We start from the raw sequence: 23,300 nt of genomic DNA, 5'->3' as shown, positions 1-23,300 counted from the left end.
CACTAACTCAGTCCCCATGCATGAGATTTTAATTTCTTAAATCCAGGGTGGGTCCCAAGAGTCTCTAGATTTTAAAAAGATCACCAGGTCCCTCTGCTAGGGTCCACTGCTTTAGAACCCTATCTTTTCTGTGGTTGTTGCTTTTGTATTTTGGAGTTAGGAATCTATTAGAGCTGATCAAAGTTTTAAACTTGCTCATCAGAGACATGCACATGCTCAGTAAATCCAGCAATGTCAGGAGGTTCTCGGACACCTGGGGGCAAACCCCTGGTGTGAACTTCATAGGAGGATGGAGGGAGAGGTGAGCCAGTGGTAAGTAACGAGCCCCTACACCGCTGCTTCACCAGTCTGGAGAATGTGTGCAAAGCTCAGCGGGTAAGCGGCGGTCTGGAGTTCTGAGCACCTCTCCGTCGTGCTGCCCTGCTTCGCTAGCTTCTTAATCCCACGAAACTCCATGAGCACTTTATGAGGACAAACATTTTCAAAGGAAGCTTTTATACCATTACATGTCACTATAAAATACTTGCTTCTGGAAGCAATGAGTAGAGAAGAAAGGGATTCACAAGGTATGACGGTGACTCATTCGAAACTTTAAACACTGACCTTCAGAGAGAGGGTGTTTCTAAGGATGCAGAATTTCTAAGAGGGCTCTCTTAAATTTTGACACTCACCTATGATAAAGTATGAACTGTACAAATATAATGTAAGATTAAAACAGATAAAAATATGTATAAGACACACTATGGAAGAAAAAGCCAGTATTCTGTGCTTTTGGTAGGAGCTAATAGTTATGATAAATGGGTGCCAAGTTAGACTTTGAGCTTCTTGCTAGCTAAGGGAATTAGGAAACATACATTCCTTAATTTTTTAAAGTGAGAAAGGTAGCAGGTTATTTAAAGGTCTTCATATAAAAATTCCTTACACAAATGTTTTATGAAAGGAAGACAGGCAGTAAACTTTTCCAAGCTGCTATTGCTCCCCTCTCTCTCTCTCTCTCTCTCTCTCTCTCTCTCTCTCTCTCTAGTTTATTAATCTCATGAAATTCCACAGGAGCCTTTTATTAGGGCTGGAAGGAGGGGGTCAAATTACTTACTTTTCTTCATTTCTTCATTTCCTTTACATATTGTTTGTTTCAGTTGTTCGATTCTCATCTTGCAGGACATTATTTTCCATCTCTTAAAAAGTATGCAATAAATATCAGAAACGGTCTCTTAAATTAAATGATCATCTACCTGGTATCACTACCTATTTTTCAGGTATACCTTAGAAAGTATAATCAGGAAAAGACCAATATAATTATATTTATTACAGCTTTAGTAAGTATGGTCAATTAAAAGTCAATTACATAAAATAAAAATATTCAGTTCCTTACTCACACTACCCACATGTCAACACCTCCTGTGGTTAATGGCGACCACGTTGTTCTGTGCAGATATAGAACAACTGCATCATCACAGAAACGTCAATTACTGACACACTGATCTAAACTCTTAGTGCTACTTACAGAGACCATTAACGTCACTGTATTAACTCCCTGATATAATAAACACGTATTACTTCCAAATAATTAAAACTGCAATAAAACAGAGGTTTAAAAAAAAGTATGGACTTCATGTAATATTTCTTGAAAAGCCTTAGACAGTTATATGAAATATGAAATTTACTCTTTACGTTACCAGGATTTAGGTACAGCCTCCCCCAAGGTGAATAAAGGCTCAGTAAAAATGCGACCTAGTAGTTTAAAAGTCTGATGATCTATTCTATAATGGCTCCATAAATGTGGCTAACTAAAAGCTTAACCCTCCATTAGGCACAACCGATCTCACGGATACATTGCACACAAAGATGCTGCTATGAAATACGTCTTTACTGTACTAAGTCACAAACACGACTGGCGACAGAGGTTACGGTAGAGGGGGAAGATATGGAAGCGATGAGTCACGATACTTAAGTTAACTGTTAGATATTTGAAAATACGTGTGCAATGAGTCTGTGAGATCAGCTGCGCCCGATGGAGGGTTAAAACAATATTTAAATGTCTGCAGTGTTTGACGCTTGCCTAAGTGATCTGATAGTGCAGACACACAGTGGGTTACAGGGAAGTTCTGGTGAGCAAAATGCTAGCCTCTCCCCTGGAGCAAAAGAGAGTTCTGAAAACAGATCATGAAGACTGATGGGTTCAGGAAGGAACTGGCAATGATATGGCTTTACTTTCAAAAGATATTACTCTTAAAAAAAATCAATACTGAAGTTTTTGATAGAAAAACTGGAAATCAATACAGGGAATGTAGAAAAACAGAGATAGGATTCTTGATAAATAGTCTGTAGGATCTTTTTCCATACAACATATTTTGTTTCTACAACGTTCAGAGCATGCACATTAGTCACTTCTATCACAAATATTCTTTACCGTAAGTTATTATTTAAAAATTATGAGCGAAGCTTATTATTGTGGAAAAAATTACTCATCACAAAAGAGAAAAAAAGAAAGTGACTGTTATCCTGACTCCTTCCCATTCCTCGGGGGTAATCTCAATTAAAGTTTGGTATCTTCAGATTTTTTAAAGTACATTTATATTTAAAACGCATACACAAGTGGAATCATACTTTAGCCTACTTTTTGTTTGCTTTTTCATTAAAAGATATATCTTGGCCATCGCTCTGTATCAGTGCATGTAGACGACCTCACTCTTTTGGACAGTTACACAGCATCATCACTATTTACCCCATTCTGCTTAACTAGCATTTAGATTATTTATGTATTAACTTTACTACTAGTGCTGCAGACAATCAGCTTCTTTATCCGTGAATCTCTGCATTCATGTTCATTTAATCCTTAGGGTGAAAATTGCCAGATATACCACATGTGCACTGAAAATACAACAAACCACCACCCAATTGTCTCCCAAATATGTCAACGTATATTCCCACCAAAAGTGAATAAAGATTTTGTCAACCAAACTCCTTATTTTCATATGTTGTACTAATTTCTTCCCAGTTTATATTCATTTTGCTTATTTATAAAGGTCCTCTCACCCCCAGATTACATAAACACTCTTCCATGTTTTCTTTTCATGTTTTTATGAGTTTACTCTTCATATTTAATCATTAATCATCTAGAACATGTGTTTATGATAATTTTTCTCAAAAAGGACAACCCACTGTTTATATTTGTATATCAATACCAGACTTCATCTGAAGTCTCCATAATTAATTACCAGTACTCTGTTTTTCGGTATCCAGATGAAATATTTGAGAAGCCCTTACTACAAATAAATTCAAAGAGAGGACCACCAAAAATGATAAAAAATAAATTTAAATTCAAAATGATTTAAGCTCTACCAACTAAAAACATGTAATCTCAAGTATAAAGAATATTATTTAAATAATTCTTATAGCTTACCAACTGATCTGTTATCCATTTTCCTTCCATAGCTTTTAACACTCTGTATGGACAAGAGATATAGAGAATAAACTATTAAAACAAAATTTTGTGAAGCTCAAAACTGTCAAATCAACAACTTTTTAACATAAGGTCTTACAAATGACTAGAAATACCAAAGTGGGACTTAAGCATTTAAAAGTGTTTTCCAAATTCCATTTTCTGCAATTTTTTCTCACCTCCTTCCTTTTGCAGTTCTAACAGTCCAGAGCCCTTCTATAAATGTTCACAATAAACTTTCATAACAGCCAAAGCCTTTGTCCTCAGTCATAATCAACGATTTCCATCAGTCATGATTAATAATAATTACAAGAGAATTCATGATTGAAATGCTATGATCATCTCCCAAAGAAATGGCTCAAGCCAGTATCTGCAAAAATTTGTTTCACTGAATGAAGTGTTCTATAAAAATGTTTCTGTAATCACATAAATTAGAGAAATGACTGAGTTAAATAAATCCACGCAGGTTTCTCTAATGCAGGGCATCTCAGGAGATCTAATCCGCTTATCAATGTGTTTATCAGACCCAGAGTGTGTCTAGAGAACAGTGACCGGGTCAGTTTGGGGCAGAAGGTTCTATAGGACAGTTCTCAAATCCAGAGGGTGAGAGATTCATCAGGGGTGCTTGTTAATAACTCAGGTTCCCAGACCTCCCCACCTACCCACTGAATCAGAATATCTGAGGATAGGATTTCAAGAATCTGCATTTTTAACCATTACCTCAGTGAATGAATTCTGACATAGATGATCTGCAGACCACACTTTGAAAAACACTGATAGGGAAGGAGAAAAGTAAACGGAAGCAGGAGCATCCTACAGGAGCCACCATCACTCCCTTAAGTCTATACTATGCCGACAGTCCTGGACCCGTTTGCCATATATCAACTATCAGGGCCAGGGGTTTGACTCATCCGTCCAGTCACTGAGTGCCTACTGTATACCAGACACTGTTTTTCTAGAAACTTGATAATTTCCTATGTTGCTTCTCCAAGATGTACTGCTTGCTCTTCCACTCTTTGAGATTGTGTTTTACGTTTAATGAGTTAGCAATCCCTGTATCTGCATCCACAGCACTGAACTAAATAAACCACATGTTATCACCACAAATTATAAAGCCAAATGAAAACTCACTCTTTTTGAAATTCTTCTTGCTTGCTTTTAAGTTGGCTTAACCGTTCCTTCTTGTCTATAAACCTGAAAGAAAAAAATTCAATATTTTATTTAAATGTTTGTTTTCTCCAGTTCAATGAGTTTATGCAAATTCCTGAGAGCCAATCACGTCTGCAGACTTGTGAAAATGTCACTGTCTTGATAGTAAGTACTGTACACATCTTCTCAATGGGGTGCACACAGCTGTTTACTGCTTGGTTATTTTAAAACGAAGTTCAAATTCTCAGCTTTATAATTCTTTCATGGGTTTATAAAATATGTCTGTAGGTTTCCCCCCCACAAGTTAAATTATTTTCCAAAACAGACACATCAAAGCACTAAAGTGAATTCAAAGAAACTGAGACTTTCGTTATAAAAATAATTTTAACTATGAAGCTTCATTTATAAACTGGTTCTTTACAGTCTTTAAAGGACATTTTTTTTCTTACTGATTTTATGGCTAGTCATTGCAGGTTAACAAGTTACTTAATAAAAGTTATCCAAAGGAAGGGATATCATACTGCAGTTCATTTTCTCTGTTTGTCAGTCTCCTACCCTTATCTTTATTATCTTCTTCCTGTTACCTTAGTTGGGGTTCAGTTTGCCTTTTTTTTCTTGTAATTGGAAACTCAAATCATCGATTTTACACCTCCCTTCCTTTCTAATAAAACCATACAAAGTTACAAATTTCCCCCAAGTATTGCTTTAGCTAAACCTAAAGTTTGTGATATGACATATTTTCATTATCATTTAGTTTGAAATTTCTAACTTTCCATAAGATTCCTTCTTTGACTCGTAAGTTATTTAAAAGTGTATTGTTTAATTTCCAAAAACATGGGCTTTTCTTGGTAACTTATTGTTACTGTCTTCTAATTTAATTCTGATGTGGTCACAGAATATACTCCGAGATTTCAACCCTTTGATGTGTGACTGCCTTGTGGCCTTGAATTTGGTTTGCCTTGGTGAAAGTTACATGTGCACTTGAAAGAATGTGTATTCTACAGCTGTTGGGTACCATGCTCTATAAATGTTACCTAGCGGAAGGGGGCTAACAGTGTCATTCAGATGGAGATCTGTGCTGTTCAAGATGGCGGCCACCAGTCACACGTGGTTACTGAACACCTAACATGTAGTTTGTTAGAATTTGGTTAAAAAAATTTTGTGACCAACATCATGCAACTGATTTTCAATTGAGCTAACAGTGGCTCACTACTGTTGTCAAGGAAACAATGACAATGGCACATTCTACAGTGACATGTTATGGAGTCTAAGAAGAGGCTTTTTTTTTTGGCTGTCTCCTGAATCCCTAGCCTAAATGAAAACGATTTGACAGATAACAGCCCTAAAAATATCTCTTCCTTAAAATAACCCAGAAGTCTCTCTACAACACTATTTCTGTAGCCCCATGTTTGACACATACCCAAAGATATCTGCTTCTAAATGGAAAGGAAAAATGGTCTATGACTCTACCACTTAATAGTCACAGAAAATGTATAATACACAATACATTAAACAAAAAAGCAAATCAGGCAATATTATGTGACCATTATAGGTTTATATGACTAAGTTAAAATTAAATTAAAAATTCAGTTCCTCCGTTGCACTAACATTTCAACAGCCCTGTGTGGCTGGCGGCTGCCATACTGGACAGTGCAGATACAGAACATCGTTGCAGAAAGTTCTACTGGATAGCACGGCAATGACCAGTAAGATGGTAACTGTATGAAACAGCATGAGAACACTCAGAAACCAATGTGGAATGTAGACAAACGCACAGATTTCATCAATTAACTTATCAGGCTTTTACTATGTGCCTGTAACTCGTAACAAAGGATCTTCCACAATATTAAGAAATCTAGTGATACATTTCTGCAGCTGATTGTATACTCTTTTGGACATATTAGTTATTTGTTATATACTTCCATTTCCTTGTATCACAAGTGAGAAACTAATGTGTTATTTCTCTCTCGCTAAGGCAATGTGGTGATTCACGTCCCCATACCTGAAGGAGAGGACAAACTGCCAACACTCATCAAACCATGCAAACAAAGGTCTGACTGAGAGGATAAAATCTTGGTTTTAAGGGTTATAAAAGTTCTCCTTTTAGATCTGTTGTAAAAATGCCACTCCACTTTGCACTAAAACAAACTGGGGTGACAACTCTGTCCAGCTTTATATAGAGCTGGTTGATTCTCTTGAGATTTGTTTAAAAAAATAATAATTTTAAAACATATACAGATGACAGCAGGAATAATAAAAAGATAAATCCTACTGTATCAAACACTGCATGGGTCATGTTATCCTTCACGAAGGAAATTAAAAATAGGTGGTGTTAAAGCTAAACAGGATATGATATAAAGGAATGTGGCTGGGTCAGCATTTCACTACTCATCAGCACACTCATCCATTCTCTGCATTCTCTGTGCCACACTCATGGACACAGACAAAAAGTTCATTCCACAGGTCTGTGCTTTCTCAGCATGGTTTCCAACAAGCGGAAAGAATAACAATAGACAGTCATCATATTCAAATAAGACTTAATGATACATAGTTTATCTTTATAAAAAGGAGGGGGAATGTATCATATTATGTACTGTCAAGAATTTCACTGAGGGCCAGCCGAGTGACGCATTGGTTAAGAGCTGGCTTGGGATGCCAGAGGGCCCCTGTTCGGATCCCACATGAGGGCCAGTGACACTGCCCTCTACAGCTAAGATGGTGAACAACAGCTCGACCTGGAGCTAGGCTGCCATGAGTTGCCGGCGACGGCATAGGATGCAGCCTCTGCTGCAGTGGGCTGCCATAAGCTACCACGTGTGGCCGGCAGCCAGCATGAGCGGATGGCAGCCAAGTGTGAGCTGCCAAGAGCCGCCGGTGAGTGGCAGACCAGAGGCCGGTGACCGATCTGCCTCACCTGGGAAGAGTGCAATAACAATACAAACATGGGCCAGTGAAGCAACGTCCTCCACAACTAGAATGAACAACAAAAAGACAGCAACTTGTCTGTTCCCCTTCCCCCGATTCCCCAACGTTGTTCCCCTCTCCCAATTCCCCAATAAAATCTTTAAAAAAGAATTTCATTGAACAGACATTATATAATTTATTTATATAAAACTCCTGTTAAACACTGCCATTGCTTCCAATTTTTTCACTATTATCAGTAATATTATAAATGAATATCCTAGTGTAAAAATCCTTACAAACTTTTAAGATTATGAGAAATTCTTATAAATAATATAACTTGCTGGGTCAAATATTTACATGCAAAATTCTGGCAGTTATCTTTAAACTTCCTCTGAATCATTTCATGTAATTTGCAACCCCGCCAACAGTGAACAACAGAACCGGTTTTCTCAGATGCTCCCCAGACACTGCACATTTATTTTTAGTCTTTGCTAACCTGGTTGTCTCCCATCCCTTTCCCCTAAAGACAGTTCATAATTCATTTATTTGCCTTTTTTTCACTATTGGAAGTGTTGAAGGCCTTTTCCTATCGTATTGGCTACTTACTTTACTTCTGTTATTCCTCTATGTCCTTTGTCCATTTTTCTATAGTTTTTAAGTGTTGTTTACTAGGGAAATTGGTCATTTTTTCATTCATACATCTTGAACTGCTAACTACTTATATTTCTGTTTTACAGAATTTTCCAACTTTTATGCAGACACAGCTATCAATTTTTTGTTTAATGACTCTAGTTTTTGTCGTTTTCTGAAAGGAATCTGCCAGTGAACCTGTGCCATGTACCATGGCTTTTACAACACAATTTCTTATATTTTCTCTCCCAATTTAAAAATGCCTTCTATTTACCAAAACCCTCCATAGATTTGGGGTTTCCCCCCTAAAAAAGCACTCCCTTAAATTGACTGTTGTTTTCTAACTCATCCATACTTACGCAACTAATTTTTTTTTCCCGTTAATAAAAAGGCTCCCTTAAATTGACTTTTAGTCTCCCTGTGATAGAGGCTGATGGGAACTAGCAGAGGGGTGGTGAGACAGAGGGTAGTACAAGAGATGGCACAGAACCCAGTTCAGGCTTCAGGGAGCTATGCCTGTCTGGGCTGAGGCTTCAGGATGAGTTAGAGTTGGCCCTGTTAACGGAAGGAAGGTATTACAGGCAGAAGAAATTCTGTTTCACAAGGTAGAAAATTAATCTGTCTTGCACCAAAGCATTTCAACACAAGTGGGATAACAGGGATAGGTGTGTATTTCTAATGAGATGTCAGCTAAGAATGTGAGTCTCATCACTCCACGCCGTTCCTTGGCCATTGACAATCATGGGTGACTGAGCAGATCTATACACAGGTCAGGCCATTCCCATAAATCTGTCCCATATTACCAGGGCATGTGCTCTATTAGGGATCCACATTAATTCTGTGCTAGGTGATAGTTAACATCATCGTAATACCTACAACTTACTGAGCACTTACTATGTCCCAAGCACAGTACCTTTCATAAAATAACTCTAATCCCTCCACCTGCCTGCCCAGCATTTTCCCTCCTCCTAGGGTATATGTTCACTTTGTGCTCAGGGTTATGGCAATAAAAAAGTCTGAGTAACACCACTCAAGTATTAGAAGAAAGGCCCAAAAATCTATAACCTTTCAAATAAGCAATTGACGGCCTTAAAAAATGTTCAAACCCTTTGAACCAGTTATTGCAGTTCAAGGAATCTATCCTAAGGAAACAGATTAGAGATGAGGAGAAAGACTTATGTTTGAAGGTACCAATCACGAAATCAGTCATAATAGCAAAAATAGGAAACAACTTAAATGTCCAATAGGAGAACGATTAATTAAATAACTGTATAGTGTCATGAAGGATGTTAAAATATTGTTACAGACAAAGACATGAATGAATATGGGTTTATGAGATGTTAGGTAAAAAAAAAAAAGCAGAATAACAAACAATATACACATATAGTATGATTCCAAGTGAAAAAAATATATTTACAAACATACACACGCACACATAGAAATAAGCCTGGAAGGAAATAAATTATTAATGGAGTTGTGAAAGTGTGAGTAAAATCCGCTTCCTTCTTTATGTATTTCTGTACTTCACAATTTTCTACAATAATCATATATGCTTATAATAAAGAGACCCATCAATTCAAATTTCTCATGCTCCCCTCCCCCTTTGAGAATCACATCCACTATAGAAATATATACATAATCCCTTTAAAGTATCTAACGTTCTTAGGTCCCCTGAGACAGATTCTTCTTTGGGCTCCTAAAATCAATGAGAGAGAAAGGAGGCCAACAGTTTTTAGGTCAGTAGTGGGGAACTTTGCCCATCTCTGATTTGGGTCCCGGCTGTGGTTAATAAATGTTAATAATTGTTTTTGGCTCTAGAAATAAGGAAGTGCGACTTCTCAGGTAAGTGAGAGCACAGACGTGCCTGGGAAAAGAGCTCAGTAAGCTCCATATTTAAGTAGAAATAGTTAGAGAACAAAATATTTCTTGAGTTAGGATACTAACACAGTAAGAATTACTAGCCATCATATTTTTCTCCCTTAAATTCTTTAGGCATACAAGGGTATAATGTTTATGGACAAATGCAATAGGGAAAAACATGGTCCTTGTCAGGATGGTTCTTTTATTTTATATTAGAATATTTAGCATATGAGAAAATATAGTAAAAACATACTCCACAGGCAGGAATGTAATGAAAAATAGAAACAAAGTATTGTTGAATTTCCTCACTTGTAAAATAATAATGCTTACACTAGTCACAGGGATTAAATAAGAAAAACGTGAAAAAATCAGGTACAGGCATTTAGTTCATAATATACTCTAGTTTCCCCTTTCTTCACTGCAGTGATTTAGCACTTAACCTTACTAATGTATTAAATTGAACTATATATAAAAAATACAGTTCAGATCTGGAAGTGAATTTAAGAATTAGCATAATAACCCAGGAGTAAGGTAAAACTTGTTTCCTCGTTTTTAAAATAAGTTAATAATGCATGGATTTATGGAAGGGAATGAGATAATAAACGTGAAACATTTTTATAAATTCTAAAAGGTATAATAATGAGGGCAGCCAGTGATATCGACTGAAAACAAAAGTTGTATTTTCTTAGCAGATTCACATGTGTTGGTGTAAATACAATTACTAAGCTGCATGGGATGGGAGTTGAGACCCTTCTTGAAGGACACATTCAAACAGCAGAAAAGTTGGCAAACTCTTGTCTAAAGATAGGTGTCTAGCTATCTGTCGAGCTTTTGTTCTGAGTATACAATTGTGGGTCCAGAACTGAACTCTCAAGACAACAGATTTTTATAGGCTATAGTTACTGACAACCAAAAAGATACAAGAGGGAGAACAGAAATATCTAAAGGATAAAGTTTTGGATGCTGGCTATGTATTCCCCTTGAAATCGTCAGTAACATCCAAATTTCTTGCTTATCCTTTATCCCACCTCAAGTTTGTTTGTCGCCCAAATTTCTTTTTCCTGGTAAAAGTGTAATCATATATTCTTAAAACTTAGCAGTGAAGGTAATGCTGCATCATCCCTGAAAATGTACTTATAAAAGCAATAACCATAAAATGTCTTTTTAATCCATACTTTAAAATAACTGGTTCCTAACCCTTGGGAATTGTTTTTTGGTGGGATTGCAAACTGCTGCAGTCACTATGGAAAACAGTATGGAGGTTCCTCAAACAAATTAAAAATACAACTACCTTATGACCCAGCAATTCTATTTTGGGGTATTTATACAAAGACATCCAAAACACTGATTCGAAAAGATATACGCATCCCTATCATTCATTGCAGCATTATTTAAATAGCCAAAATATGGAAGCCACCTAAGTGCGCGTCAACAGACAACTGGATAGAGATGTGGTACATATATACAATGGAGTATTACTCAGCCGAAATAAAAGAATAAAATCTAACTATTTACCAACATGATGGACCTAGAGGGTATTATATGCTAAGTGAAATAAGTCAAACAAACAGAAAAAGACAAATACCATATGATTTCACTTATATTGGAACCTAAAGAATAAACAAGCAAAACAGAAACAGACTCACAGACACACAGAACAAATTAATGGTTGCCAGATGGGAGAGGGGTTGGGGGCTGGGTGAAAAAAAAGGGGAAGGGATTAAGAAGCACAAATTGGTAGTTACAAAATAATCATGGGGATGTAAAAAACAGCATAGGGGATATAGTCAATAATATTGTAATAACTAGGTATGGTGCCAGGTGGGTACTAGACTTATTGGGGGATCATTTCATAAATTATATAAATGTCTGACCACTGTGCTGTATACCTGAAGCTAATATAAAATAATATTGAATATCAACTGTAATTGAAAAATATAAAATAAAAATAACTGGTTCCTAAATCAGCATGCAGATTTTCCTGGTGCTACGGTCTCTAGGTATCCTCAGATTATGTTCCCATTCCATTCCTACACCTATCATAAATCGATATCCAATTTCTTTCTAGTTTTGACTAAAAAGATGACTTCAACTTGTCAGTTATCTATTAACAGTGCTTTTTTTGGTGTCAGATAAATGTACAATCCAGAAAATTATATTCCTGTTAAAAGACCTATAATTTTACAATGTTCACCAGTACAAGATCCAAAGAAGATTGTGTTGGCAATACTACTTAGTATCAGTCCTCTTCATTTCTTAAAGAAGCACACAAGTTAAAAGGCAGGTGAAAAAGCAGAGAAGCAAGTGGGTATTGTTTTAGGACTGAGACCAAGGTGGGAGACGAGGAAAGGATAGTGTTGGTGAGGATACACAAGTATAAGGAAGTCTTCTTACTAGACAACAAAAAAGTAATGAGTTTAGACATTTTTCAATCAATCTATCTGCCAAATTCATACTGTCAACAAAATTATATAAAGAACACATGTTCCCTTCTTAGGAATCAAAGGAGCTAATTATTGTGAGATAGACTTAATCTTTAATATCTAATTTTCCTTGAACTGTTAAACCATTAAAACTTGTATATTCAGCTAGTCTATTAATGAAACTAGAAAAAAATATTTACATTTACAAGAACTTTGATAGGCCTCATCACATTCAAATCCATGCAGACACAACAAATTTGGCCAATTTACAGAAAACAAAAAATCAGAGCTTAAACAAGGGTTTTTAAACTATGCTGTATAAAGCTCCATATTTTATCTCCAAGTGGTTTCCCACAGTTAGCAAGGAACTTCTCATACAGTAAAAGAGTCTGAAAGCAAAGCAGAGAATACAAAATTGCTTGTAAATACTGAATACAGAATATCTCACAATCAACCTTTAAGCAGAGACCTGCCTTTCTCTGTAACTTGCCAGAATATTTAATGAGCACCCAATGAGAGCTCATTAAAAATGATTTGGTTATTAGGACAGAGATCCTGGGTCTCAATTCTTTCATCCTACTAGATACTGGGCATTGTTCTGGAAAGGAAGGAAAACAAACTCCTCTTCTTAGGAAACACACAGTTCAGAAAAGGGAAAGATGGGAAGGGAAATGAAGCTGGCTTGCAGGTCACTGTGGCAGACTTGCTGTCCCTGAACCCTAAATTTTCTTTTTCAGTTCTCAATTTTGAATGGTCTGGTATTTGCTCTTTATTTTTCTTGGTCAGAAAAAGAAATCCACTAGAACATATCACTCTTCGAAAATTCACTTTAATGCTCAGAGTTTATTTGCTGTTTAAAGTTCTATTGTCTTTGTCATTCCTTCAACAACATGCCTACTATGTGCTACCCACTGCTGTTTCAGTAAGCACTGGTGATCTGATTGAAAAAAAGCAAAATTCACGCCGTCATGGAACTACATTCTGGATGCGGTTATCCTCAATTAAATAACATTACATACACATCATGCTCGGTACAAAGAAGGAATTGAGTATTGCGAGAGAAATGAATGGAGGGAGATATGGAAGTGGAAACCTACCTTAGTGAAAGTCGGGGAAGGCCTCGCTAAGGAAGTGACATTTAAGTTAAGACATGAGAGACAAGATGCCAATCAGGAGGACAAGTGTTCCAGACAGAGGGAACAGCAAGTGGAAAAAAGCCAGTGGTGGAAAAGTTTCATGTGTTTGTGGATTTGAGAAAAGGCCCCTGACTATGGAGCAGTGAATTTGAGGGAGCACGGCATGAGTTTACTTTTTGAGTGCTTAATATAACATCATGCTAAGTATTGTACTTTAATCCATCCTCTTATGTAATCACTACCAGCAGCCTATAAAGTTAGACAACCCACCATTTTCAAAATGAAATAAACAAGCATAGGCAAGGTTAAGAAACTTGTCCAAAATCACACAGCAAGGGGTGGAACTTGGATTCAATTCAATGCAGCATGAATCCAAAGCCTATCTTTTAAATTCAACCACACAGCCAAAGTCAGAAGGTAAGCAGCAGCCAAATCACATGGGACTTTATATGCCATGGGAAGGAGCCTGAATTTATTCATTTTATCTTTTATGTCCTAATTAATTAATTTTATTTTAAATGCAGTAGAAAGCCATTGAAAGGTTTAAGCAAAACAATGACATTATCTGATTTACATTTCTACAGTGGCTGCTGTGTAGAGGCCAACGGGGATGTGGAGGAGTTTGAATTTGGGGGGGAAAAAAAGGAAACCAACAAGTGGCCAGGAGAGAAATGATGGCAGTCTGGACTAGAAGTAGATGGATTCAAGATCTATTTTGGCTCAGTTCCAGTTAGACTTGCCAATGATTTGGATACATGGCATAAGAAAAAAGGAAAAGTCTAGGATAACTCCCCGGCTTCTGGCTTTAGTAAACAAATGGATCATGATGGCTAGAAATAAAATGGTTCCAGATCAGGCTATATTTGGGAAGGAGGGGTAGATTCATTCAACAAATCTCTTTTAAGCTTCTATTATGTGATGATACAGTAGAGGACAAAACTGATTAATCTTGCCCTCACAGAGCTTATATCACTGGAGTGGAGGGAAGTTAGACATTAATACATGAGCCATAAGATGGTGATAAGGGCTATGGAAAACAATCAAGTAGGGTAACAAGGAAAGGAAGTTACTATTTTAATTGAATGGTCAAAAAGAACTTCTCTAATGTCTGAGCAGAGGCCTAAAGAAAACAAAAGAGGCAGGCTTGAAGATTTCTGGGAGAAAAGAGTTTCTGGAAGACTGCAGTAGCCATGAGGCGGAAGTGTTCTTGGATGTTTGAGGACTGGCAAGGAGGCCAGAGTGGTATAGCAGAGTAGGTAGGGGAAAAAAAAATAACAGGAGATCAGAGGAGGAATAGGCAATATAGAACTCTGTTTAAGGACTATGGCTTATTTTGAGGCAGAACAGGAAACCCCTGAAAGATTTCAACCGAGTAATGAATGAATAAGTGGTGTTAACTGGTTGCAGTATGGGAATAACACCTTATAAGGGAGCAAAGGTGGAAGCAGAGACTGGAGAAGCCATAATCCTTTGGTGGATCCGCCCAGGAGGTGGCAAAAGGGTCAGATTTAGGTTTTGAAGAGTGGATAGAATTTGTTGATGGGATTAAATAGAGTGGTATTATGAGAGGAGCCCAGGAAGACTAGAAGTTTTTTGGCCTGTCCCAAAGAAGAGTGAGGTTACCATTTACTGGGTTGGCATGAGCATGGGAGTAACAGATTTATGATGGAAAATAGTTAAGTTCAGTTTGCCAAGATGGAGATACTTATTACAAATTTAAATATAGACATTGAGCAGGCAGCTGTTTTCTGGATCCCAGAGAGGTCTAAGTTGGAGATACTAGTCTGGTAGCCTTCAGCATATAGACAGTACTTAAATATTGAGAATGAGCATAGGAAAGTGTATAGATAGAGGTCCAGAACTGAACTTTTGAAAAACCCCATCTCTTAGACATTTCCACCTCATACCTAGTATTCTTACAAAAAACAACTGGTTTAATTTTAAAGCTATCAGTTTATAAAGTCATCAAGTGCATCGAGACACAGCAATAAACTAAAAAGATTACATTCTGCAAATGTCCTCAAAAGAGAAAGAAACGAACTCCACTCATGATCACAGGAATACTAGGAACTCAAAACGTTTCCAAATACACAGGGTGTACTATCCAGTAGTTAAGTGCATGGTATATATAGGTTCAGGCTGCCTGGGTTTTAATTCGGGTCCCTACACTTACTATCTATGTGACTGAGGGCAAAGCATTTACTGTGTGCAGTTTCCTCAGCAGTAAGCTGGGGATAATAACCTACTGGGTTGTTGTAAATGAATTAATACCCCAACTTTTGTGCTCAAAAGTTAGCTATCTTACTATCATGGACACTGAGTTATTGAAAGAAGCTGTAAATGAGAGACCTTTCAGCTAATCACACTAATTTTTCAATTAACCAAGGACTTGTAGCTCTCTGGATTTCAAAATAAGGCCAAAACATGTTCCTGAATTCGGTTCTCTTATGTAAGGGTTTACAGCTCCCATTCTGGATTTTAAGACAAATACCAAAACACATCCCCAAACTCCTTAGCATGCAAAACAATCAGGGAGCAACTAGCTAGTCCTAGTTCACACATTAAAGTAAGCATGTCTGATAACAAGATCCACCTGTGTGTGACACACGCTTCCAGGGCCAGAATCCCTCTTAACCAGTTACATGGTTCTCTTTTGGTCTCTCCTCTAGAGAATGAATGTTCTTTCGAAGATAAAGGTTAAACCAAGCTTCGAATGGGAATACAGCAAAGTGCAGAGAATCCAACTCTATAAGCGGCAACAGGGGAAGACGTCTCCAGGATCACCGTCTATCCATTTTCCCTGGTACCCAGGAGCACGGTGGGCTCAGACTCCTCTCGGGTGGGTTATGGAGAAACGGCAACCTTCCCTCATCTGGCTCCGATCGTCCCCTGGGAACAAAGCAGCTATCCTCCCTATCTCCCTCTCCTCTTGCGGGGCTCCGGGGTCCGGACCCCGGCCTCAGGCTCCAGCCTCCGAGCGGAGGAGACACCCGAGGAAGGAACAATAAGGCTGTGGCGGCTGCCCTACCTCTCACGGTCGCGGCCGTCGAAGTAGACGAAATCGCCGTTCTGGACGCACTTGGCGCAGGTCAGCCGCCGGCGGGTGGTGTTGCACAGCGGACACCGCTCGACCGCCACGTACAGCCCCTCCGCGTCGTCCACCGAGTCCACTAGGTCCCGGGCGAGCGGCCGGGGCCCGCAGCCAGGAGCCTCCGGCGCCCGGGATCCCTTCCCACTGGGAGACGCCATGATAGACTAACAGCAGAGCCAGTCACGTGGGATTTTGTTTTCAACCAGATGCATCCTGGGCGAGGAGGAGGGGCCTGGGGCGGTGCCCGGCGGGCAGGCGTGGGTGCTGGCGAGCCTCTCGCCCAGCCTCCCTGGCTGCGGGCGGTGCTGTTGCTTTTCCTGTCCGCTGAAGGGCAGCAGGTCCCAAAACAAGGAGAATTGTGTTCGAGCGGCGAATCAGCCAAATAAAATGTCATCATCCGCTGTATCATGCCAAGGCGAGAAGTCAACACCTCAAACTTGTGCAACAAATAGTAATACGATGCCCTAAGGGTTATGGGAAAACGGATTGAGAACAAAATAAGGGAATTTCTTTAATTCGCTATGGATGCTTAAAAAATTGGCTAACAAGGTTGGGTGACGGGATTGAGTCTTGGAATGAAGTTTAATTTTGGCTCACTGACTTCCTTAATAGCTGTGTGATTTGGGGCAAATTCCTAACATCTCTGTGCCTGTGTTTTCATTTGGCAAATGGAGGTATAATCACAGTGCCTACCTAACATCGTGAGAATTACTAAGCAAACACGTTTAATAGTAATCTGATAATACTCTACCGATACTATTAGCTAACTAGTGGAAACCACCATACTACTGAACGTGGAACTCAATGTTTTATCTTTCTGAGAAGAGAATTTCAATTAAATTAATGACTAACATTCCTCCCCTACTCTGGGCTACACCCTAAGAATTTGAACCAGGTAGAATTTAACCTATATAGGATTACTACCAGTTTCTTTCTGGGGAGAGGGATAAATAGGGTGGGTCAGAAATTATATCAGAGTAATCAATGAATATGCCTCTAACCCACAAAAGGAAAAAAGAAAAGTGGACTTATAGGTCAAATTATCTAGAGCAGTGATTCTCAAGGATTATTTTTAATAGCTTATCAATGGATGACTGCCCTCAACCCTCTCTCTAGTAGGAACTGCTTTGCCAAGTTCCATACCCCAACATTCATAACTGCCTGCTAGGCATCAAGTGATGTATGTACTGTGGCCACCACAAGCTCAGCATTTTGGAAACTGAACTCTCTCCTCACAAATCTTTTTCCTCATCTTAGTGAAAGACATAATCACTGACCAGTTGGGGCCAGGAATTATGAGTCACGTTAGCCTGGTCCCTCCCTGATAACCTCCACATCTCCATCAAATGCTGATGATTCCAGAAACTAATTAGGTCTTGAATCTAAACCCTTTGCTCTATCCTCTTAGTCTGATCTGGCCTGTTATAATACAATTACACAGGATTATAAAAGTACACAAAAAGCAAAAATTCTTTATGCTGTTTCAAAATAGAGCTTACACTAAACCCGAACGGTTCCTGAAAGTATAAGATTTATTTTTAAGTGAGACAAATAATTTTCTCTAATCATTTCAAACAAAAAAATATTTGATTCTTCATAAGATTTCCAACTTCCGTGTTTCATTTGCATCTCACAGGATCCTTCACAGTGCCTGTACCTAATGACCAGGATCATCAACTCAATAATTTACAAGGAAAAAATAGACACATTCATTTCTATCCTGCTAGATATTACAGATAATATCTATTTTATGCAGTTATTTGAAATTTCTATATATTGCTATGCATTTTAAGAGAACACATTATGCACTACATCTTTAACAAGAGCAGAACATTACATTTTAATGCTGCTACAAAAATCACTCTAACAAGGCCCTAAATCTCTCAAATTCTGAAATAGGTTTACTTGTTCAGTTTTTAAAATAACATAAGAGTCATTTTGAATAAGAAATTTTCTCCATTTCTTAGGCATGGTTACTCACATAGAATCACCCTTTAATAAGCAAAGTCAAAATGTGCATGGAATATCTATAATTAAAGGTAGAAAAAAACAGCTATTTCTGTGCTGGGTTTATGCACATTCACAAACCAATATACTATGAGATGGTGAATGATATACTCAGGCTTTTTTAAAACCCTTTAGAATAGGATAGATGTTTTCAAATGCTTCATAGATTTCAGAACGTTCTTTGGCACCTGTAAAGAAATCCAAGTTTATAAAATCTTTAATATAAAGAGAATACCAAAATTTTCTTAAAACTGAAATTTCATTGTCATCTCCAATTACTTTTAATATGATGACATTTCTTTAGGTGTACCTGAGAAGTGACATTTATTCCTGGTAAAGACAAAAGAATTTGGTGACTTCATCCACATTCCCACAAACACACACCCTACAGCAGAGTTTTCTAGTACTTCCACTATGTTGGTGTATCACATCATTTTTAGCTACAAAGGGCTCAGTATGAAATATGCAATATCTCTATGTGTGCCATGAACATAACCCTAGAACATGACTTTCATTAGCACCTGTGGGCACTTAGCTGCAGGCAAAAGGGACTCCTTTTGATCCACTCATCTCTAGTTAACATCTTGATTCCCTAATGTTGACTAACAGAGTGAGAGACAAACTGGAGCTAAAGTTTTAAATTTCAGTGTATAGGAAGGGATTATTAGAGGGAAAATTGTACCACTGTCACCCTTAAGAGTCTTAAGTTTCAAGAGATCTTTAGTTATAATAAAATGCTTTGGGAATTAAAGGGATAAAAACATGAATAATCATGGTCCCCACCCTTGAGAGATATCAGTCAGTCCCTACTCATCTCTCACCAACTATTCCTACCTTCAAAGCTATGCAGGCACAATGTGCTAAGGATTATGGCCTGGAATTACTTGTGTTTATATGGAGCTATCAGCTAATCAGGAAATTATTATCTGATATTATTGTGGGAAGGAAATAATTGAAAGGAAGACATTTTGCTGACATTCAGGACATCAAAGTAATATGACGACAACTCTGATGGCCGTTCCAGGAAAAGAGTTCCAAAATTGCTTTGAAGGGTGGACTAGGTGCTGGAGTCGGTGCATAGCTTCTTAAGGGGAGTACTTCGAAGATGACCATAGTGATATTCAGCAATGAGGTATGTAGTACTTTTTCTAGAATGAGTTTGCAAACTTAATTGTCTGAGCTTAATTTAACACCTTGTATGTGCTACACCCATTAACAAATTTTATTAAGGCAGTGTATTGGGTGGTCTTAAGTATTGCGTGTTGACAATCCTTTGCTTTTGTGATTTGTAACCTCTAGCAAATGTGTACATGAAAGTCTTTTTTTTTTCTTTTAATTTGGGGCAAGTGGGAAAGCTGGTCTGAATTAAGGATATTTAAAGAAACTTGTTTTTGAATACCTATAAGAACTTAACCTATACTTGGCCATTTGTACTTTAAATAAGACTGATTCATAATGACACATAGCACATATATGAAAGTATTCTTCCAAAGTTCTTGAAAAGTTTGTTCCCTTAAGCAGGGCATATGTTGACCTCCAATATCTGTACTATTCAATTTACTTATCAGGCTTTCCCCTCTTCTTTTAGGATAGAAGAGATAAACTTTACATCAGTCACTAGGAAGTCCTAATTATTTCAGATTCTAAATTGGTGGCATCTAAGGAATTGTAGCTTTGCTGTATTCAGGGAGTTCCTGATTTCCAAATAGGCTTTCCCCACTTCAAAGACACCTTTATTACTTCTTAGAGAAAAGCACACTACAAAACTGAACTGAGAATTATAAAAGAAGCCTTAAAAACAGACATTCCATGGTGATGGATGCTGAGTGATAACTATCGATTTTTTCTCTAAATCAGAAAATGCAAATATCTCATTGTTTTTTTAGGTGGGGCAAGGCTTTATGAAATTCTAAAGTTTATTTAGAAGGCTATTCAAGAGAAGCTAAGAAACATAAAAATAGAAGCAATAAGAGAAAGCTGGCTCTATCAGGCACATAAAACACTAGAATTAAAGCACATGTACACCACAGTAGTATAAATATAATAGGGTTATCATAGTATACTGGAGCAAAAGCAGAACTGGAGAACAGACCCATATGTAAAGGTCAAAAAGAGTCATCAGAAATTAATAAGGAGGGGAAGAATATGTAGCGTTCAGATGGCTTGCTAGCTATTTAGGGATAGGGCATGGAGATCAATTTGGCTCGTGCTGTATAAAGCTGGCATTCATTCTGTCAGAGAAGAGTAAAATGTGTAAAATGTCAGACAAAAATAGCAAACTTCAGTAGAACAGTACGGAAAAAGAGTCTCAACCATTTACTCCAAGCATTTTAAAACCCTTCTTTCTGTAAAAGTCAACAGGGAAAAGGTCACAAATATAATAAATAATTATTTTTAATAGTATGTTAAACTTATACAGATCCTTAGGAAATAATGAAAACTAAGTGGACAGAAGGAATGTTATGTACATACTATTTACAAAAGACAAAATGTTATTTATTGGATATAGTGAAAAGTGATCAATTTCTATTTCTGATTATCAGTGAGGTTAAAAAGGAGATAATTTTCACTTAAAAAAAATAAAGTTTTCTTTTGTACTGTTTTGTTTTGAATGCTGCTGAGGGTTTTTAAAAGATACTTACACTGCTGATAGGAATGTGTGATATAGGGGAACTGTAGTGTATATTCCTTTAAAAACAATTTGGTAATTTGTACTAAGAACCCTAAAAATGGTCATATCCTTAAACAAAAGTTGAATTTCTGAGCACCCACAATAATAAAACAATTCTCTACACATAAAAATAACCAAACGTTTGTGCCATTTATAAGCAGCAAAGAAGGAACATTTAAACACCTGACAATGGGAGAATAAGTTTAAAGCGATAACATGTTAGAACAGAGGTCAGGAAACTTTAGGCCTGCTGGCCAGATCTCGTCTGCTACCTGTTTTGGTATAGCTCATGAATTAAGAATAATTTTTATGTTTTTAATGGCTGGGGAAAAATTCTTTTAAAAAGGAAGACTATTACATGACACATAAATTGTGTATTATGTTAAATTTTCATTTCAGAGCCCTTTCCTTTATGTAATGCTTATAGCTACTTAGGCACTACAATGGCAGAGTTTAATTGTGGTAACAGAGACCCAATGATCGCAAAGCCTAAAATGTTTAGTATTTGGCCCTTTATAGAAAAAAGTTGGCTGATCCGTGTTCCAACATTGCACAGCTGTTAAAAGCCTTCATGAAGAGTTTATAACAATGAGTTAAGCTACATATGTTATAATGATTAATAAAAAAGCAGGATGTAAAGATGAATATCCATATCAAAATGACATAAAAACATGAAAAAATGTTACATTGTTTTGGGTATTAGGACTGATGGGCAATGTTACATTCCTTTCTACTTTTCTTTCTTTACTTTTTCAGGTATTCTATAATAGTAAGAATTACTTTAGTTCTATAATAGTAAGAATTACTTTATAATCCCGAACAAAGCTATGTAAAAGGAACAGCAAAGTACGTGCATAGCTAATGAATTTTATGGAAGTCAGAAAATAATCTTAGAACTTACCTGTCAACACAACTTTTCCAGATACAAAGATAAGCAATACAATTCGTGGTTTTACCATTCTATATATAAGGCCAGGAAACAGTTCAGGTTCATAACTGTTAAGATATCAAGGGAGAAAGTTAAAAATAGCACTATTCAACTACTTTCCCATAATATTTGAGACCCAGTATATATTAAAGCTGCATATTAAAGCAATTAAAAAAAACCATTTTGCTAAAAAAACCTTTTGGCCATCTTGATAAAAGTAGTCTTGAGTGTCGTAGGAAATTCCTTGTTGCAGTCAAGAACAGAATTCATTTTTGGTCATAATATTTTTTTCAAGTGCAAACCATCTTAAGCTATTAGAAATTAAGGTAACTTAGGGCATCAGATTTAATGTATTAAGATCTTTTTGGTTAAATGTTCTCTACTTTCAAAAAAAAAAGTCTGTCAATAAAAATATATAAACATGTTTTCTAAATTATTCAAGTTCTCCCAATAATGAGCCTATTTTGTATGCATTTATAAACTGCTCAAGTTACCAGACAGAATCTAAAAAAAAATTTCTAGACCACTGTTATTTGTCTTTGGATAGGTACTCTATAATGAAAGAAAGCTAAACTATCCCAAGTTTTAAAAATTCAGAATTTGTTCCTATACATAGCAACTCACGATCTACTACTAAATGTAAGCTGGCTTCTCCATGGAGCAAAAGATGATAGGGCTAAGCTTCTCTACACTCGAGCATAGAGGAGAGAGAACTACAAAGGCTTGAGAAACCTACAAAAAACAAGTCAGGAAGTAAGAGGAAGCTGATTAAACTATTCTCACAACAATGGCTAATGGAGAAAGAATATAAGAAAATCAAGAAATGGAACACTATAATACACATGAATCTTTGCATCTAAAGGTTGAATCCAGATGACATGAAAGACTCCATTCCATTCTGCAATGATAAGACCCATACAACAGCAGATGTAAAACCTCTTCTTGGCACCAGAAAGAGGCATCACAGTGGCTACCCTTCTGAAGAATGTGGAGGTTGCTATGGGTGGACTTGTCCTCCTGCGACATCACTCTACCTTATTGCAAAAAGCCTTTCAGGAC

At 37.2% G+C, this 23,300-nt stretch overlaps 2 protein-coding genes across 2 annotated transcripts in view; both read right to left on the bottom strand.

Annotated features, from left to right (window-relative positions):
* ATG14 (autophagy related 14) overlaps positions 1 to 16,833 on the bottom strand; it is a 35,711-nt gene extending 18,878 nt beyond the window's left edge. Inside the window, exons 1-4 of the mRNA XM_019645192.1 lie at positions 16,573 to 16,833; positions 4,574 to 4,636; positions 3,404 to 3,446; positions 1,094 to 1,175 (exon numbers count right to left, since the gene is read on the bottom strand). Of these exons, the coding sequence (XP_019500737.1) occupies positions 1,094 to 1,175; positions 3,404 to 3,446; positions 4,574 to 4,636; positions 16,573 to 16,793 (409 nt within the window). The 5' untranslated portion in view covers positions 16,794 to 16,833. The remainder of the gene's footprint in view (positions 1 to 1,093; positions 1,176 to 3,403; positions 3,447 to 4,573; positions 4,637 to 16,572) is intronic.
* A 1,744-nt stretch (positions 16,834 to 18,577) lies between these two features.
* The window catches only part of TBPL2 (TATA-box binding protein like 2), a 28,096-nt gene continuing 23,373 nt past the window's right edge, over positions 18,578 to 23,300 (bottom strand). The window contains exons 7-8 of the mRNA XM_019646097.1: positions 22,215 to 22,309; positions 18,578 to 18,830 (exon numbers count right to left, since the gene is read on the bottom strand). Coding sequence (XP_019501642.1) covers positions 18,754 to 18,830; positions 22,215 to 22,309 — 172 coding nt within the window. The 3' untranslated portion in view covers positions 18,578 to 18,753. The remainder of the gene's footprint in view (positions 18,831 to 22,214; positions 22,310 to 23,300) is intronic.

Source organism: Hipposideros armiger, unplaced genomic scaffold, assembly GCF_001890085.2.
Source record: "Hipposideros armiger isolate ML-2016 unplaced genomic scaffold, ASM189008v1 scaffold_5, whole genome shotgun sequence".
NCBI classification, from domain to species: domain Eukaryota; kingdom Metazoa; phylum Chordata; class Mammalia; order Chiroptera; family Hipposideridae; genus Hipposideros; species Hipposideros armiger.
The sequence above is the reverse complement of the archived record's forward strand: the minus strand, read 5'-3'. Positions and strand labels throughout refer to the sequence as shown.